This window comes from Calliphora vicina, chromosome 1 (assembly GCF_958450345.1).
Source record: "Calliphora vicina chromosome 1, idCalVici1.1, whole genome shotgun sequence".
In the NCBI taxonomy this organism is placed as follows: domain Eukaryota; kingdom Metazoa; phylum Arthropoda; class Insecta; order Diptera; family Calliphoridae; genus Calliphora; species Calliphora vicina.
The window spans coordinates 163395960-163417276 of NC_088780.1; the positions used below are offsets into that span (position 1 = coordinate 163395960).

The following is a 21317-nucleotide window of genomic DNA, read 5'->3' on the forward strand; positions in this document are numbered from 1 at the left end:
GTAGCTACAACTTTGCTAAATTTTGTTAGTGAAAGATTAGGTGTCCCTGGAAGTTATTCTAAAAAAAGTGAAAAAAAAAATTATTCTTCCTATATTTTTTTCAATAAAAGGACACGAAAAATATATTTTTTTTGCCAAAAATGTAAGCGAAATTAGTTTGGTGGACTTTTAGCTTTATTATTGCCATATATAGTTAAGCGGTATCACCAAGTCTGAATTAGCTGCTGACCAAAAATGGATGATTTTCAGAATCTTTGGAGGCGCATTAAAAAAAATTGGTCAACAAAATCGTCAAACTAAGTATAGGGTTTTACTATCCTTAGGTAGTAGAGTCGAACCTACACTGTCATGTTTTTCCAAAAGTCTTAACCCTCTAACCCGCAAGAATGCCTCAAGGCATGTATTACAAAACACCAATTATCTCATAAAGTAATAATAATTGTTGTGTTTATAAATTTAATTGTGACTTTAATTACAGATTTGTTTACATTTCCCTCGAAGGTCGAAATTAATTCTGACTTTAAGTTTTTGTTCTGTCAGCAGTTTTGTGACTGATGTCATAAATTTAGCACGTGAAATTTTGTGTCATTTTTTTTTTAAATCAAAGTTTTACTAACTTTTAGTCGCCCCATCCATGGCAGAACAAGCAAGGTACAATTATTAGAGAGTACGTTCTCAATTATACATTCCCTATAACGTCAAACAAAAGAAAATTAGAAAAAAACAAAAAGAAATGTCTAAGACAAAAATAAATTAATTAAACAAATTTTTGTGTATTTAATTTTTTTCGTGAAATATTCAATTCAAATTAAATTTTTTCCAAATAAATATGTGTTAGTTTTAATATAACGTGCAAAATATTGCGAAAACAAAATAAAAAGTGATGAGAGTAAATGCGTTGTTTGACGTTGTAGGGGTAAATATTGAAAACTCTCCCTAATAATTGTACCTGGTTGGTTCTACCATGGCCCCATCTATTCGAAATATTTTTTATTAGTTCTTTTTCATGAGTTTTTCAATAAAATCGTATCATAATTATTTTTTTTTACACCTAAACCGGCAACAATGCCCTGAGGCACTCTTCACCTTTTTGCACCTGGTTTCAAAACTTAATTTGCAAATTAGTTTCTGATGGCTGTTCTGAGTTTATTGGGTCACAATTACAGTAAAAAAAAATATTCCACAACTTTTTTTTTAGCTTTTAAAAGTTTGATGCTTAGTGTAATTAGGCGAAACAAGTTTTAAATATGTATGTATTTAACATTTTTTATAATTAAGATTATTACTTTTACTTATATGTATTAAACTTTTAATCCCTTTATACAATATTTATTAACCACTGTATTACACAACTTTGACTTAAATTCATGTAATCACTCATCTAATTATCTAACTCCTTTTCTCTCTCCCTCTCTCTTTCTTATTACTTTACAGTTTTCTAAAGGATTTGTACTGCCTGTGGTTATTGACATAATTGATAAATTTTTATTTGCTCCACAATTTATTATTAAATTTTCTTTACATAATTGAAAAATGGCCACAAATTAAATTAATCCGATTAAATTGATACAAGACAATACACAACTGAGCATTGAGATGATGCTATGAAATGGGAACGTGTTAAATGAAATCTAATGAAATACAGAAAAAACACAATAAAATAGAAGATTGCTAAAAACGTGTTAGAAATAAAACAACAACAAAATATAAGTAACAAACTGAGAAATATCCTGTGGTCCTCAGCACTGTAACAGCTGGATAATATCCTGCCTATAAAAGCTTTAAAAGTGACTTAAAAGTGAAAATGTTGTGATTACTTGCCATAGATGACTAGTGTACAACAGCAGCAATAACAACAACATAAATAATAATAATAATGCTGATTATGATGTTGTTGTTAACAGCAAACAAAACAACAATTACTACAACTACATTAAGCCATATGTAAGCAAGTTAATGAAAAGCAAACAAACGCCCTTGAAGTTTCAACCAGAGTCTGTACCACGTATAGTAAACAGGCGTTTACAGAGGCGATATTGAGCGCGTGCAGGACTTTTGTAGTCTGCCACCGCATCAAACGCCCTCAAAATGAAAACTCTTATGAAGCAACAGGAAAACCAACAACTACACATCCCAAATCTTATGGCCAGAAAAAGCATCAAACAAAATTTGTTCTATGGGAAATTTTATTTATTTGCTATTTGCTGCTCTGCTGTCAGGCCACAAACACTTCCGCTGCCCATTACAAACACAACAACTACAACAACAACAGGGTCATTTTGTTGGCTGAGCAACCTTCGGCAGCGGTAACCTTACTCAACAATCAGACACTTCTTCAATTCAATGCAACATCTTGGCTGAAGACGAATTCATCGAAATCAACATCTTCTGCAGCAACACTGGCTAATTCTATCAAACGACACAATAATAATAAAAATGAAGTTGTCACTGTCTATAATAGAAATAGCAATAGCAATAAAAATGAAGTCATATTTCCCACGAACAATGAAATCACCAACATTATCGACCAGCACCACATCCTTTCATCAGCTACCGCAGCTACTCCTGCTGTTTATTCAACAAGTACTGGCACTTCTACTGCTACAACTTCAATATTTAATGTCTCAGCATCTTCTAGTGCTGCACCATCATCCTTCAATGACACTTCATTTGATGATAACGAAGTGCCAGAGATTCCTTCATACATACGCACCACTGCCATGTTTTTCTGCATCATCATAATGTTAATGGGTGTTATTGGCAACGTTATGGTAAGTTTTGAATTGAAGATTGAAAAAACTTTAAAACTTAAATCGTTTCTTTCTTTCTTGTTTGTTGTGGATAACAAATGATTAATTGTAAGAGTTTTAAAAGGAAACACTTTGTTATTTTATTATTTTTATTGTATTCTTGTGGTTTAAAAAAAACTGACCAAATGATTACTGCTAATGGCTTTGTTGTGGGATTTTTTTTATTTAAATCTTTATTTAATCCTTTGTAAAGATGTTGTGATTAATTAGCTTAATTAAAAAAGAAATACAAGATATATTCACAGTGATTGCAAATCAAAAAAACCCGCTGGACCGATGTGTAAAAAATTCAGTTTCAGTTTTTCAATATTCGGGCAAAATTTGACCGATTCCGGAACTTTGCCAAAGAAACAAAATTATACTTCAAAATACAAATTTTTAATATTTTTAGGTAAACTAAATTTTTTTTCCAAAGTTGTTTTTTTAATTTTTTTGAAATTTTTTTTTCGTATTTTTAAATTTAAAAAAAACTTTTTTGAAAATTTTTTTTTGGTGAAAAAAAAATTCGGGTTAAAAAATATTTTTTCCTATTTTGAACCATTGTAGGTCCAACTTACTATGATCTTTGAAATATCTATCATTAGATATCCATATTGTCTATATTAATGACTTAATAATCCAGATATTGGTAAGAAATCGAGGTTGTCCTGGTTCTTTCCTCATGTCTCAGCCATTTGTGGACCGATTTTGCTAATTTTAAATAGGAAACTTCTCGAAAGCATGTCTGACAGAATTATTAAAGTTTTTGATCCCGAAGATATCTGGGGTCTTCAGAAAATTGATTTCAACCGTCAGACGGTCAGACAGACAGACGGACATGGCTTAATCGACTCCACAATCTATAAGGATCCAGAATATATATACTTTATAAGGTCGAAAAATTATATTGTCGAAATTACAAACGGAATGACAAACTTATGTATACTAGAGCCCTGCATGGGTGACTCTATTTGTCACACACAGTGAGTAATCCATTGCTTTGCACTCAACTCATTTGTTATTTTGAATATTATTTACAAAGTGTACGTACTTTACGTACAAATCGAGTAAGTAAACAACTTACGTATATAAAAAGAATACAAAATAAATATTCTGAATCGAGTGAATCGAGTTTTAAATGCCAAAAGAAAAATAATTAAAGCAAATAATAATAAAAAAACATGAAATCCATCGTATACAGAATATTGATTTAAGAAATATAACTGCTGTTTTCGTCATAATTCGACCCTTTGAAGAAGCCTCGAAGATACTAGAGGGTATTTCTCTCCCTCCAACAATTCATTTGGTCTACATTTATGTAAACAGCCTTCTAAAGAAATGCGCTGAAAACAATGAGGATATAAGTATTGCCAAGGCTTTGAAAAACGAGCATAGGCACTACTTGGAAACTGTAATTTTTTCTAATTTGACCACCTGGTATCGAGTTGCACTATTTCTGTTCCCACCTGCAAACAAATTGCTAAGTTTCTCTGAAGAAGATCGAAATCTTATAAAATTGAAATGTATTGAGTTGATACAAAGCCTAGTACAGAATTGTGAGCCTATGACAGAACCACAATAACAATCAGTAGCTCCAATCTCATCGAAAAATTTAGAATTGTTTTCAGATTTTATTCGATCATCTGATTTTCAAACCAACGAGGATTCAGTGGCCTCAGAGTTGAGACGATACTAAACAACAGAAGTGTCCTTTTTTGATGATTTCGACTCACTTAAGTGGAGGGATTCGCATAAGAACGAGTTCCCCTTTTTACACAAATTGAGCTGCCGAATCTTAGCAATACCTGCAAGTAGCGCACCTTCAGAAAGGGTTTTCTCTTGTACAAGTAGCGCACCTTCAGAAAGGGTTTTCTCTTGTACCCGTAACGTGATTTCTGAAAAACGATGCTTGATTGCCTCAAATGATATTGCGGTAAATCAAATTATTTTTTTACACATGAATCACAAAAAATGCAGTTCCACAAGAAGTAGATGCTCACTTCTTGTGGTCCTTATATTTTATATTTTTCAATTTACAGTAGTTTTGCTTACATCTCTAAATAACATTTAAATATAATTACTATATGAGTTAGATTAATAAAATATACATGTAAACAATAATGCGTTTTATTTGTAATCTCGCTATAAAAATGCATAAGAATAGTAATTCGTTCAAAGAATTTCATTATAATTAAATCACATAATAAAGCCCTCTATGATTCGATTCACTCGCTGTTTTGCACTCGATTTGAAACACTCTCAATACTCACATAATGCTTTACTCTTTACATTCATGTATTTTGCTTTATTTGAAATTTTTGTCAAATACGTTTTTGTTTTGAATAAATTATTATATTCATTCAAAAAACAATGAGTGAGTCAAAAACAGTGCTTGAAAAAAATTAAATGTTTTAAAATATTATTTAAGTCACTCATGCAGGGCTCTAATGTATACCCTTCTCACGAAGGTGAAGGGTATAAAAACATAGATTATGGAATTTTAAAGAAGCTACAGGTTTTGTTGAAAAAAAAGTTTGGAAATAAACGGATGAAAAAAGTTTTTGGTAAAAAAATGGGTTTAAAAAATATTTTTCCCGACTGGTTCAACTCAAAATTTTCCAATTTTCACTTTTTGCAAGATATTCTTACATAATTTTCTCTACTCTTTCGCAAAAAAATACGTTTGTATTCGTCTTCAATTTTCATTTTAATGCACAGTGGGGCAGAATAAAATTTGACGTGGGCGTAGCCATGGAGTATTCGAGTTTAAGTTATTAAAATGGGCCCTACAAATGCTCCAGGGGCGGCGCTATGGTGGCTCAAAGTAGGGTACCTTTGACATGTCAAATTTTTAAACAATATTTCAAAGATTTTTATATTTTTGGAAAGCGTTTGGCTAGTCATATTTATCTATTATAATTTCCAATTTATAGGCATTTCAAAATTTAAATTTTAAAATTTTGTCATTACTTGGTCCGCTTTTTTTTACTTTTCTAAGTAGCGAATTGTTGTTACCTTTACCCTTGCAAATTGCTGACTTTGTGGGCTCATATAAATATTAAACTCAAAATGCAATCTTTTTTATTTGAAATTTAAATTGATTCCCTTTTCCAGGTTCCCATTGTAATCGTACGCACGAAGGACATGCGTAATTCAACAAATATATTTTTAACGAATCTCAGCATTGCTGATCTATTAGTTCTACTGATTTGTACTCCAACGGTTTTAGTTGAACTAAATACAAAACCAGAAACCTGGATATTGGGTCATGAAATGTGTAAGTATAGCAAATATTTTCAATTATTATTCTCAATATAAAACAACTAGGAGTGTGCGATTAAGCGATTAATCTAACACCCTGATTAATCAAACATTTTTATAATTTATATCCATAACCCCCTGTCTATACTTGACAAATATTTATCGTAACAATTAATGACGTTTGTTGTCAAGACAAAGTTGTCTGGGCACTAACAATTTTGTCATAACGAAACATTAATGCTAATAAATGGAGACTATATACCTGATAATTTTTTATCTTGACAACCATTTTGACGTTTATCATGATAAAAATTTATCAGGTAATATATAGACAGGGGGTAATAATTTCAAATAAATGTTGTTTTCTTTTTTAATTGATTAATCATAGCTTTGGTTATTCTGAATAATCGCACATCCCTAAAAACTAAAAATTTATAATTTCCTTCAACTAATTTTTTTACAATAATCCTGTTATTTTCATTTCATTAGGTAAAGCAGTGCCATTTGTTGAACTAACCGTGGCTCATGCCAGTGTCTTAACAATTTTGGCCATATCATTTGAGCGTTATTACGCCATTTGTGAGCCTTTAAAGGCCGGTTATGTTTGTACCAAAACTAGAGCTATATTAATCTGTTCCTTGGCCTGGGGTATTGCTGCTTTATTTACCAGGTGAGTTGTGTTGTAATTAAAATCTGTTTCATTGTAATCGATCATCATTATTCACATATCTTTGGACATGGCACTCGTAAATTCATGGGCGTTATAATTAAAAATTTCATACCAGTAATTCATTTTGTAAATAGCAAATAATTGAAGATCATGAATATTCATAAAGACAAGTGCATTCGGTGTAATTACTACTAAAAAAAAATGTTATGAAAAGAGGTGTTATTACACTTAAAACTAATAATATTTTCAGTATCATTGTTTATATGTTTAATTTACTATTCATATGATTGTAGCAATCATATATATGATTGCAGTGTAGTATATGTTTGTGGCAACCATTTTAATGATGTAATAGCTCACCATATTGTGTTGTTCTCGGATTATGGTTTTCATACTCTGAGAACAACATATTATGATGATTCATTATGAACATGATTGCCCTAAACATATATTTATTTACTACAACCATATATATAGTTGCTAAATTGATGTGAATGGTTACTTAAACATATTATGGTTACCATAATCATATAAAAATTGTAAAAATGGTTGTAGTAATAGATATTAACCCCTCTTTTCATAACTATCTGTAATATACATCCACTACTGGCAATAATTCATTGTTCATATCGAATTCATACAAGTTTTTCTTAATCGTTCCTCTACTACTTACTTACTATTACCGCATTAAACCATAATAATATTCATTTTTTTTATATTTTTTATTATTTCTCTCTTACATTTGTAGTTAAGCATGTTGTTTTGGCGTAGTTTTGTTTATAGTTGTTTCTAATTTAATGTAATCCAGGTATTAGAAATGCTGCACAGTAGCCCTGTATTTAATAGTAGTTGTTGTTTTTTTTATTATTATGAAACATTTATTTTATTTATGGTGTATAGCTAGTTAATAAATATTGCTTATAAATATTTGCTTAACAAAGAAAATTCAAGCGATATAAAGTTCTTCAAGGAGGGAATGGAAATGAAGTAGATAATCTAACAATATTGAAGTACATGTTTGAAATAAGCTGCCTACATTTGTATGGAATTGAATGTTTATTTTGTTTTTCAATACCAAATAATCCTGATGAAAATTTAAATAAAATTATGCCAGCTCGTATAATTTTTATTCTTTCTGTTTAGACTTCATGATTTAAATAGTAGGGCATGGACATGGGGTTGTCTTAGAATTTTTTAGGAAACCAGAATTCAAAATATTGAATTGTTGCAAACGAAATGACAAAATACGGTCTTTCGTTTTTTGGGTGGGTATATACAAATTTTGGTCACCGGTCATAAATTGGCAACCCGTAGCTGAGTTGCCAATTTTTAGTTACGGGTTGGCAACTTTTAATCGACATTCAACATTGGGGGGGGGGGTTAATTAAAAGTTGTTCCACATTTTTCATTTTATTAATTTTTTTATAGGAAGACTTTTCGGTTTTGGGGGGGGGAAATTTCATATTCCCCAAGATCCGCGCCTGATTCCAATAGTGAACATTGAAACAGCCGCTTTTGCTGTTGGATCAATTAAGGTTTAGTTGGATATTTCTACCTAAAAGGTCATAGAAACTATTTTTGGAACGGATCGTACCGGGGGGCTGGTTAGCGTCTAAGCTACTTCTGTATTTATTACATCTGCCTATATTTTTAGACTCTTCGATATTTTTGCTCCAGTATTTGCTTTTACATTGTGTTCTCCTAATCATTTGTTTGGTTTTGGTATTAAAACCAACTTTCACGACTCAGGAAATTTACCTTTTTGAAGGCGAATATAACATATAGCGGCATATTCAGGTTTTCTAATTTCTTTCTCTGATACATCTTTAGTGTGAAAATACCACAATTTTGGAAAAACTACCTCAACAAATTTTCTAAGGAGCTGTAGAATTCGTTGGTCTTTAAAACGTGACATTACAATTCGATATATTTTCCCCAAGGATTCACATCAACTTCCATATACAATGGCCTGAAGCTATATTTGCTGAATTCACAAAACCCCTTGTATCATTGTATCAAGTGTATTATTGAATTCAAATACAATAGTGTAAGCTTGTTGTTGGAAATTTTCATACAAAAATTAAATACACTTATACACTTTTATTTTGTATGTTTTTATAAAGTTGTATTGGTTTACAGCTATAAATTTCGTTGAGCACACATATACGGGTATATGTAAGAGAGTAATTTGAAAAAAATGAGAGTCGGTCTACTTCCCTGCAGGAAGTGTCAATAGTGAAACTATACTGATTTACTATTGACACAGTCACCAGTACTAGTGACTTATTTTACCCCAGACAATGCTATTTACTATAGACATTTAACATGTGCATATCATTGGAATTCTACTACTGACGACATTACTATTGACTAGGTACTGATTCACTAGTACATTTTAGTAATTCTAATCTACACTTTTGGTACTTTTCTGAAGTAGATGTAAATAATGAAACTGCATATTTTGTTAACATTTCACGTTGTATTAAACAAATTAAAAAACGAAATGGTATGAATTCATAACAGATGGAAGAGTCGTCTTCGTTGACGCTTCGTTGACAATGTCGCTAAAAAGTCACCAAAATAGTCGACAAAACCGGTGACTTGGAGACACTTGACCCCAGGTTTCCTTCAGGGTTGTTATACATACTACGCTTCCAAAAACATTCATACAATATACAATGGGTGTTCACAACTTAATAAACAAAAATTGTATTTAATACAAGATACACGATACAAATTGTTGTGAATTCAGAAATTGTTTGCTTCTCCTTATTGTCAGGTGGAGCCTTTACCTAGCTTGCTGATATGCTAGATGTTTTACATTGGCATCTTGTTAGGACCTTCCTTTTTGAAATTGGCGCCTTGTTCTGAGGCATTCCCTTAAAAATGTCTCATTTCATCCGATTGTTTTCTCCTAGAAATCTTTAGGGCATCCGTAATTTTGGTTTCCTCATTCTATGTCAAACGGATAGCAAATTTATCGTTCGAAACGTTATCCTTGTCATTTCAATAGGATTATGGCCTGGTAGTCGCTGTGAGAGTAGTTTCCGCTAATGCTCTATTTAATCTCCCTAGTAAGGGTGGGGTTCATGAATGTTATGTGTTCTGGACATTACCAACCATGAATCCTAAATCAGGCTACGGGGGTGATTCAAGGGGGTGAAGGAAATTCCCAAAATTCCACATTTTCGAAGCATTAAAAGCTTTGTTGTTTACACTATAATGTTCAATAACTAAATGAGAATAAATAACAGATATATTCTCTTCAAAATTACATATAAGTTATTACAAACTCTATTCTAAATCCCACATTTTAAGTGATAAACACAATCATTTACAATAATACACTGTTAATACAGTTGATGTTAACTCTAACAGCTCCAACGATATACTAACTCACTCACAACTCGTTACTATTTATATACACAGCTCCACCTTCTAGAAGTCTCATGAATAAGCTAACGGAAATAGTAGAATGTTCTATTTTCACAATAAACACCTAGAGATTTTAAAGCTACATCACAGTTAATGTTGTCATACTTTTAAACAATGTTAATAACTGCGTGTTATCAACATATGTACAGAAAGTGAATATTTTCATCAAAGATTATTTAAAAAAAAAGTTCCTTTAATTTCCATGCATTTCTAAAGTGAAAAAATTCCACAATGTTTTTAAATTAAAACGAATTTATGGGTTTTTGGACTTTTTAAATAGAAGAGAGTTTGCGGATTATTTTGAAATAAAAACCGAGAAAAAAAAGACCATTAAACTCCAATAAAAAAAGGTATAGATGAAAAAAATATAGCGTTTTCTGTTTTGTAACAATTTGTTTACACATACGTTATAACGAGTTTTTCGTCTTATGAATATGGTGGTTTTTGGATATTGCCTTGAATATTTTTGGCAATAATTGAGCTGAATTCTCCAAAATTCGGGTGTTTTGAACTGAGTAATACAAAATATGCGCCGTTCTTTAGTCTTTCATATAGTTTTATCAGTTTTAAAAAAGTCAATTATTTTTTTAGATGAGAGTTTTTTTTCGTTGTAAACGTCAAAGTTAAAATTCGTGTTTTCTCGTATATTTGACAAGTAAAAATTTGGGTTAAATACAGATTAGAAAGATATTAATATCTACTATTTAAATCAGGTTTTATTTCTGAAATCGCATGATTTGTTGAAAATTTATTTAAGAAATAGTAAAATGTCATAAAACATTCAAAGCCGTTTTTTTCTCGAAACGACTTTTTTGAATTATGACGTTGTTGCAGCAAATGAGCGATATGTATCTTATATTTACAAATTTATTCTATTTATAGCAGTCTTATCTTACACATATATTTTAATTACAGATTGTACAACAATATTTCTAGTTGAATACATTATTACATAAAAAACTTAAAATTTTCCAAACAATCCAACAACTTCCGTTTCCTCTTTGTAAGCTATTTAAATTTGGAATTCCAATAAAAAAAAATAATTTAATTAACAAACTAAAAATAACACTGACAACAGTTTTCATAATAAAACCAACAAATAAATTTAATTTTTTTTTGTTTTCTTTCTCTGACTCTGCTGCTATGTACAATAGTATTCGTAATATTTAGTCATTGAAATATAAAAATTTAAGAGCTCATTAATGTCATTATCGCAAATCGTAGAATATTTGTTTTGTTTTGTTTAGTTTATATTTTTGTTACTTTTTGTCTACTTTTTATTAATATTGTCCTGTTTATATGCAAATTTTGCCAAAGACCCGCCAGAAAATGTAAAGAAAACGTTAAAAAAAAATATAACAAAAAAACAAGTAATAAGTAGTAATAAAATTAATGTAAATAATATAAATAAATTTTAGGCAAACAAAACTTGTAGATACTTGTATTTATTATTAAAAAAATAAAATGTTTTGGCTGTAGATAAAAATTCATAGCTAAAACAAAACCTTTTAGTAGCTACATATACAATAGATGTACGCACGTGTTCTTAAGAAGTTAAACTTGAAAGTTTCTTTGAAAGATAAATTATTTTAATTTACTAATTAATATTAAATATTATTTTACTTCAAAATTTTCAAAATGTTTCCACTTGTCATTAAAACACATTTTTTTCCTAAAATAACCAAAAAATATTTCAGAAATAGTTTTTTTATTTCTTTCTTGCAACAGTTATTAGAAACCAACTTGTTTAGATAGTCCCATTATCACTTTTTAAATTTCAATAAAATCGGCCCATAAATATATAACATTTCACTACTTTCCATGAGAAATTCCAAATATTGAAAAAATTAACATTTGACCTGTACGATTTAAGGGTTAACGTTTTCCGATTTTAGTAAAACTTGCAGACTATATTTAAAATAAAAGATAGGCTCATTGTCACTTTTTAAGTTTCATTAAAATCGTCCCAAAAATATATATATTTCCATGAGAAATTCCAAATATTGAAAAATTTGTCCTTTGACCTTCACGATTTAAGGGTTAACGTTTTCCGATTTTAGTAAAACTTTCATTCTGAATAGGTTTTACTTAAAATTCATAACTATAAGGAAATTGGGATCATTTTCCAAAATGTGGACAAAAAATTAGTTGTTCTCGAAAATCGCAAATTGTAAATCGCAGATACGGAAAAACTATGGAAGATATTGTAATACTTGTAAAATTAGCTTTTATTTCAATATTTCTCAAACTATGTTAATTTTGTTCCTAAATTTCTTGTTCTAGTGGCCACTTTTTTAAAGAAGTAAATTTACTATTTAAAAAAAAGTAGTATTTGTAATACAATTTTAAAAAAGTAGTACTTCTACTTCTTTTCTAAAATAGTAATATTTCTTCTACTTTTTTAAAAAGTTAGTATTTCTAAAACTTTTTAAAAATAGTATTATGTATTTCTACTAAATTTTAAAAAAATTAGTACATATTTTTAAAACAATTTAAAATTTCTATTTTTTTTTTTTTAAATTAGTAGTATTTATACTACTTTTTTATAATATTAGTATTTCTGATACTTTTTTAAAATAAAGTACTATTTATAAATTTTTTTTAAAAAAACGTAGTATTTCTCCTAAGTACTTTTTGATAACGTATATTTCTACTACCTTTTAAAAAAATAATATTTCTACTACTTTTTAAAAAAGTAGTATTACAGGCAAATCCCGGCATAACGAACAATATGTTGTCAGGCCCATTCGTAAATTTGAAAAATTCGTTATATCGAGATGTTTTTTTTTTAATTTTGGTCTACTTTTTCTATATTGGAATTTAACTAATCCCTAGGTTGGATGAGCAGTGTGACATTAGGAGGCATGAATATCGTCCAAATTTGTATATCTTTAGTAGTTTTTACTAATTGTTCTTCTGGAGGGTGGCTTGGTGCATTATCCACGATTAATAAAGCCTTCATTGTAAGGGATTTCGATTCTGAAAATGATTCAACCTGTAGAAAATTAAACTCAGGGACAAACATTAAAAAAAAAAGATTTTGAAGATTCCAGATTCCACTTAATTTGTGTGAAGATAATTTACATTTTATTTATTTTACTAAGTCAAATAAATAAAATGTTTGTTTTTATTTTCTTCAAAATACATTTTGAGAATTTTGTTATTCCATATTTCTTTCATTCATCTAAATGTTTTACTTTTTCTTTCAACGAAATGCTTCAATGGTTTTCCACATTTAATTCACGTGAACACATGTACAATTATAGCCTGCTTCACAAAATCGAATGAAAGATTTCGTTCGCATTCTAAGTTGATTTTGGATTCCTTAACTACATGTTTACGTGATCGAATCAGTTTCCTTTCGCTTCGAATGCGAACGAAATCTTTCATTCGATATTGTGAAACAAGCAATTAAAACCACTATAGAAGAAATGACAGCACCTATTATTAAGTAGAGTAACCATTGAAAGCGGTACTATAACGACTTATTTTCTTATTTTTACATTATTTACTACTTTTGTTTTTTATACTTTCTGTTCGTTATATTGAGCGTACAAATTTCGAAATGTTGGCTATATAAGGTTGTCAATGTTAAATATTTGGTCGTTTGTTTGATTTTGTTTGTTTTTTCTCACCATTCGTTATATCGAGCATACAATTTTTGAAACGGTCGTTATATAAGGTAGTCAATGTAAAGAATTTGACCGTGCGTTAAATCGGATTTTCGTTAAAGTGAGATTCGTTATACCGGAATTTGCCTGTACTAATTATTTTCTAAGATAGTGGTATTTCTACTACTTTATTAAAATAGAAGTATCTCTACCACTTTTGAAAAAAGTGGTATTTTTACTACTTTTTTAAAAAAAAAATTTAGCTGAACAACAACATTTTTTTCCTACATTTCTTGTTCTACTGACCTGGCCTGAGACAGGTTAATGCCCTGGGGATTTTTTAATAACTTTAATATTTTTTAACCAATTTTTGTCTTATATATCTCATTAGAGCGATAATTACGTAGACATTTCGATTCTTTTAAATTAAATTGCAAATGTAATTAGGTACTTAATGGAACATTTTACATAAACTAAAAAAATTGCATTTTTTTCCCCTTGTTAACGTAAAATATTAAGAAGATAGGATTTCTTAATATTTTACACAACGTATTTCTACAATACATAGACTAATTCTAGTGGGTGGGGGTCGGCTTGTACCTTGAAATTTTTTTCATTCATACAATATTGACCAGTCCTGATAAAATGTTGCACAAATTAGTTCTAAGTACTCTAAAATTATACTGTAAATTATTGCGAAAATCGGGAAATATTTGTCCATAGTCTCCACTCAAGGTCCCCTAATATACCACTATTCCTAGTTTAAATATAGAAAATACTTTCTGTATTTGTTGTAGCAAAGTTTGAAATGACTTTCTGGATTACCCCTGTATTTTTGCTGTCAAATTTTTAACCATGAATATGATTAAAATGGCAAAATATTAAATAAATATTCACTGTTTTCTTTATGTTATGTGGTGTTCATTTTCTTTATCAAAGTAATAATATCGACATGAAATTAACAAGCTGATATTCTGCTGCTGCTCCTTTAGCTCTCCTGCTGTTAATTTTGTGCGTGTGTTTTGCCAAAAAAAAAAAATGTAAAACCCTTATCAGACATTGACACTTTCGTTGTTGTTTGTAGTTGTTGTGTTTTAATTTTATTTATTCCCTAAAACAATACAAAACCCTACCAAGAATTAAAAAATGCTTTCAAAAAAATCATGCTGGCAATATAAAAAAATCATAGATTTTTTGGTCAAAAAAATTATTTTTTATTTGGTTTGTTTTTGACAACAGAAAATACTTGCTCTCACTTTCATTATTACATACAAGCACTCTGACCCAGCAGCTTTTGGATCTATATAGAATATTTTAGCTACAAATCTAAACACAATTGATTACCCACCAACCTACTCTTAAGGCTTTTAATTGGCGAATTTAACACGGTCATGTTAAATGACGAGGGGGCCAATTAGGACTTACCTTTTAAAACTGCCAGGTACTTACATTATTGCGGGCTCAAAAGTAAATGTATGTGATTGAATGCGTCTGCAATTGTAAATAAAGCTTTTAGGCGAGAAGAGCAAGAGTTACAGGAAAATAGGAACGCATTAAAGAGGAATAACGAAAAGTAGGGAAAATGTAAATAAGATTGTTCGGCTGTCATGAAAAAAGGACACCCCAGGGCATAAACGCAGCAAGCTTAGCACGAGTCTGTGCGTGTGTAGACACTGGAAGCAAACGAAATGAAGTAGAAATAAAATGAAATGAAATGAAATGAGCATATGATATTATTAGTATTTCTTAAAAGCTTCTCAGTTTTATGTTACAAAAAAGAAAAAAAACATCTGCTTTCACTCTCATTCACATTGTTTACTTTCTAAATGCGGTTTGCACTCTACTGTGCTGTCACAAACAGTATTGGTTACTGTTATTTGGACGATGGAGGAAATTGTAAAATGTTTGCATTTGAGAAAATTAAAATATCGATAGTTACAATAATCAATAATAATGATGCAAAATGATTGTTCCAACAAACTGACATTATTATCTTATGTTGATCAAAATGATCAGTTGCGAGATAACAATATGTGGTAATCATCAATATGTAAAGTGTGGAATATACATGGACTTTTAATAAATTTAGAATTACAATCATTTCGCGGTCTAGCATAAAGGTTTATGGGTTTTCAGGACAGCCAAAAAATAGTGAATTTTTTATATGAAAGTCACAGAAATACATATATCTACTACTTTTAGAAAAGTAGTATTTCTACTAATATATGTGGTATTATTTCGTATTTTAATAGAATACTACTTTTTGAAAAAAAATTGGTTTTTTAACTCCTTTTTTAAAATAGTAGCATTTCTACTAAGTAGTAGAAATACTTATTTTTTAAAAATATAGTATAGTCATACTACTTTTTAAAAAAGCACTATGTCTACTACTTTTTAAAAATAGTATTTCTACTACATTTTTAGAATAGTATTTCTACTACTTTTTAAAAAAAGTGGTATTTCAACTCCTTTTTCAAAAATAGTAGTATTTCTACTAAGTAGTAGAAATATTTCTATTTTAAAAATGTAGTATTTCTACTACTTTTTAAAAGAAGTAAATTTACTATTTAAAAAAAAGTAGTATTTGTACTACTGTTTTAAAAAAGAAGTACTTCTACTTCTTTTCTAAAATAGTACTATTTCTACTACTTTTTTAAAAAGTTAGTATTTCTACAACTTTTTAAAAATAGTAGTATGTATTTCTACTACATTTAAAAAAAATTAGTACAGATTTATAAAAAAATTTAGTATTTCTATTATTTTTTTTTTTTTGGAAAATAGTAGTATTTATACTACTTCTTTATAATAGTAGTATTTCTGATACTTTTTTTAAAATAAAGTAGTATTTATACAACTTTTTTTTAAAAAAAAAACGTAGTATTTCTACGTACTTTTTGATAACGTAATATTTCTACTACCTTTTAAAAAAATAATATTTCTACTACTTTTTAAAAACGTAGTATCACTAATTATATTCTAAGATAGTGGTATTTCTACTACTTTTTTAAAATAGTACATATGAAAAACGTAGTATTTCTACTACTTTTGTAAAATAGAAGTATCTATACCAATTTTTAAAAAGTGGTATTTCTACTACTTTTAAAAAAAAAAAAAAACCAGTAAGAAGGTATAGTCGGTCAAGCCCTACACCAAGTAAATGAGTAAAAATATTTTTCTTTTAAAATTTATATTCGTGAGTGATTTTCGGAAGTGGGCCTTATATGGGAGCTATGACCAATTATGGACCGATCACCATAAAATTAGGTCGTGTGATTTATGAAAGTTATTTATGTTGAATTTTGTGTATATACCAAAATTTTTAAGTGATTTAAGCACGTTAAAGTGCTTTGCGGAAGCGGGTCTATATGGGAACTATGACTAATTATTGACCGATCGTAACAAAATTTGGTGACATGAATTTTGTATATAAAAAACTTATTTGGAGCGCAATTTGTGGAGATACATTTATAAATTAAACATTTATGAACGATAAAGTCCAATTTCAGAAGGACATTTGTATGGGGGCTAGGTGAAATAATGGACGGATTTCAGCTATTTTCAATAGGCTTCGTCCTTGGGAAAAAATAGAAAAAATATATGTACCAAATTTGATCGAAATATCTTCAAAATTGAGACCTGTACTCTGCGCACAAGGTTTACATGGGCAGCCAGCCAGAAGGACGGACGGACATCGTTTAATCTACTCAGAAGGTGATTCTAAGTCGATCGGTATACTTTAAGGTGGTGTTAGGCCAATATTTTTGGGCGTTACACACATCTGCACAAACGCAGAATACCCTCCCCACTATGGTGGTGTAGGGTATAAAAATTAGCTGAACAACAATTTTATTTAAATTTATTTTCTAGAAAAATTCAGATTATGTTGGATTTTTGGTTAGTTAGTTCTTTGTTAGTTCTAGAGACGCCGATGTAACTGCTTTAATCCAGTTTTATCCCTTTAAAATACGAAATGTCAAAAATCTCTTCTTAGTTGATCTAACATTGGGAGGGGTAACTACATACAAATTTTCAAAAGTTCATAATAGTGAACAAATTTTGTATGGGAAAATCGCGAATCTATTTGGTCGCTTAGTGGGATGCCAGTGGGATATATAGCAAAATAAATGTTTTGTAACTCAAGATATACAATTTTTATTTTTTTTTTTGGCAAAATCGAACTTTTTTCAAAAGGGGCCCTTTTTTTATTTTTTTTTTTTGCTCAAAAGAAAGCTTAGGTCTATTCCTTTAAGAGCTTTTTGGTCTCGTAGTGGGATGCGAGTGGGATAGTATCAAAATAAATGTTCTAACACAAAAATTGTATGTCTTGACTTACAAAATATTTATTTTGATAGATATTCCACTCGCATCCCACTACGAGACCAAAAAGCTCTTAAAGGACAAGACCCAAGCTTTCTTTTGAGCAAAAAAATTTTTAAAAAAGGGCCCTTCTAGGCTTTATTTTAAAAAAGGGCCCATTTTGAAAAAAAGTTAAAAAAGTTTTTGATTTCGGAAAAAAAATATTAAAAAATTTTTATTTTTTTTTTTAAAAATATTTTTTTTCGAAATATTGAAGAAATAGCTATCTAAACTATTTGGAACACATTTTGCTAAGAACAATAGGTAATAAGTTACATGGATGAGAAAAATCACATGTTTGGCCAAAATGTCAAATTTTGACCCTAACTCAGAGAGTTCTGGACCGATCTTGTTGAAAAATTGTGTCTGAATTACTATCCAATAGGTCTAACCTTGGTGTAAATTTCATCCCGATCGGAAGACATCGATTTTAAAAGTTGGTTCACTTGACGTGAAATCCCCCATATATATTCTAGAAATGTATTTTTCTTAAACTTTAACGCTTAGAAACGCTGTAATTTACTATATTTGAAATTTTAAGTTATCTCAAAAATGTTAATATATCGCTCATTTGCTGCAACAACGTCATAATTCTAAAAAAGTCGTTTCGAGAAAAACGACTTTGTTTTATGACATTTTACTATTTCTTAAATAAATGTTCAACAAATCATGCGATTTCAGAAATAAAACCTGATTTAAATAGTAGATATTAATATCTTTCTAATCTTTATTTAACCCAAATTTTTACTTTTCAAATATACGAGAAAACATGAATTTTCATTTTGACGTTTACAACAAAAAAGAACACTCTCATACAAAAAATAATTGACTCTTTTTAAAACTGATAAAACTATATGAAAGACTAAAGAACGGCGCATATTTTGTATTACTCAGTTCAAAACACCCGGATTTTGAGTTATGTCATTGTTGTAGCAAATGAGCGATATATATTTCATAAAACGTCATGTTTTTGATAGCTGAAATTATGAAATACAGTTTGCCAAACAAAGTTTCCATAGTATTTTCACTTACTGCATAAAAGAATTACAATTATTTAGTCGTCTACGCCTATGTGTTTTTTAACTTTTCAGGAGATCAAATTTTTAACATAAAAGCCGTAAAAATTTGTACATGATCCATTGTGATAACTTCGTGATAACAGTAGATATAGTTTAGAATGTATTGCTAATTGATTAGAAGATAAATAAGGCTCTCAAATATTGAAAATATAATTTGAAGTTTACTTTGTTTTATCATAAATTCCCATATCATAAGCTCATACTGTAAATATTGTTTAACTTAACATTTTTTGTTGAATGTTGCCTACAGCAAAATGTCTAACTACATTCTTCTCTTACAGTCACTACCATCACAAGTTGTACTGACATTTGCCACTACTTTCTCCTACTATCTCATCAACTTAATCTAAATCTAAATCATTATTAATAACGAGCCATCAACATAAAATTTCCTCTTCCTCTACTACTTATTTTGTGTGTGTATGTGTGTGAATATTGATATAATTTCCAAAATATTTTATTTCTGCACTAAAAACTTGATTTTAACCTGCAGCTGACACAATTAAGGCAATTGCTTACTAGTCTTTCTCTTTCTTTCTCTCTTTCTTTGTTCTCTTATTACTCCTCCGTAATTTAACCATATCCAGCCCTATTTTATGGGTGGCTGAATATAGATTTGTCGATTATATAGATGGATCCTCGGTGGCAGTTTGCCTAACACAAGCCTTGAACAACTGGACCATTGGCTTCTTTATGATGACCATTACACTGTTCTTCATCTTACCGCTGTTCATCTTGATCATTTTATATGGCATTATAGCTAAGAATTTAATCTCGAATAAAGGACCCATGATGCGCATACGTCCCATCAAACCGGAATACAGTTTAAAGGCCCGCAAACAGGTGGTTCTAATGTTGGGCGCCGTGGTCTTGTCGTTCTTTCTGTGTCTGCTGCCTTTTCGTCTCTTGACCATGTACATCATTTTGAGTTCGGAACAAACTCTGCTGGATATAGGGGTGGAGCGTTATTACAATCTTTTGTATTTTTGCCGTATTATGCTGTATTTAAATTCAGCTGTTAATCCCATACTCTACAATTTAATGTCAACGAAATTTCGCAAGGGATTCTATAAATTAATAGTGACCAGCTGGACGGGGTTGGTGACTTCTATGACCTGCGGCCGCTATGCAGCAGGACGTAAACGTTTGGGTACCAATGTTGTGGCCACCACAACCACCACTAGTTCGAATACGAATACAACCACAACTACATCATCTAGCATGCTGTCACGCAGCTCAAATCGTCGCTCCAGCGATGAGGTCTGTCAGCGTACTCGAGTGCAGATACAATTGCAAATGCCCTTTGGTCCAGATTGTGAAATGGTTGCCATGCTGCACAGCAACAATACCGATGTTAGGGCCGCAGCTGTAGTGGCTGCCAGTTTGCCAGGTCATCGTCAGCATCATCAGCAGCAATATGGTGTTAATGGCAAAATAAGTATTCATCCTGTACAACATCAGCAACATTCCCGGCCACAACATGTAGTATGCAGTCGCTTTAAGACCAAACAAATAAGTTTCGAAGAAGAGGCAGCCATGTCTTAACTTTAATAATAAAACATCAAAGATAAACAAACATTTTTTTGTGGATAATTTTATTTGTTTAGCTTTTATCGAACTATTTACCAGTCGTCTGATTAATGTTTATTTGTTTTGACTGAGTGCTTGTTCCGTCCTTCCATCTGCCTCTATTATAAGTAAATTGCTTTGTCTGCTTGGCCTTGATTTACATCATCATCATCATCATCATTTATTATTTATTTACTTGGCTCTATGACACTTTGTAAAATTGAAAATGTCATATAGCATTCATACGTTGCCAAAAATTTCATTCCATCAATTCAAATTAAATCATTCATGCGTATGAGTGATATTAAATTAAATAAAGTCTTTTTTTATGGTGAAATAATACTCATACGTAAATGAACTTTAAACCATAGATGACAACTTGTTAGGTAACTGAGAGCCAAAAACCTTAGACTGTTGTCAAAAACCTAATTCATGAGAATGAATGTGTGAAAAGAGAGTCAATTTTTCCATTGATATTTCTTTAAACTGTTAACAAAAGTAAATTGTAATCGAAATACATTTTTATTCATTAATACATGGCATTAGC

The 21317-nt window shown here is 30.1% G+C and overlaps 1 protein-coding gene across 1 annotated transcript; it reads left to right on the top strand.

Moving 5' to 3' along the window:
• Nucleotides 1-386: 386 nt before the first annotated feature.
• On the top strand, nt 387-20746 carry LOC135953935 (neuropeptide CCHamide-1 receptor-like). The gene is made up of 5 exons (XM_065503973.1): nt 387-396; nt 1939-2771; nt 5904-6066; nt 6540-6720; nt 19789-20746. The coding sequence occupies exons 1-5, from the start codon at nt 387-389 to the stop codon at nt 20744-20746; spliced, it is 2145 nt and encodes a 714-aa protein (XP_065360045.1).
• Nucleotides 20747-21317: the final 571 nt, after the last annotated feature.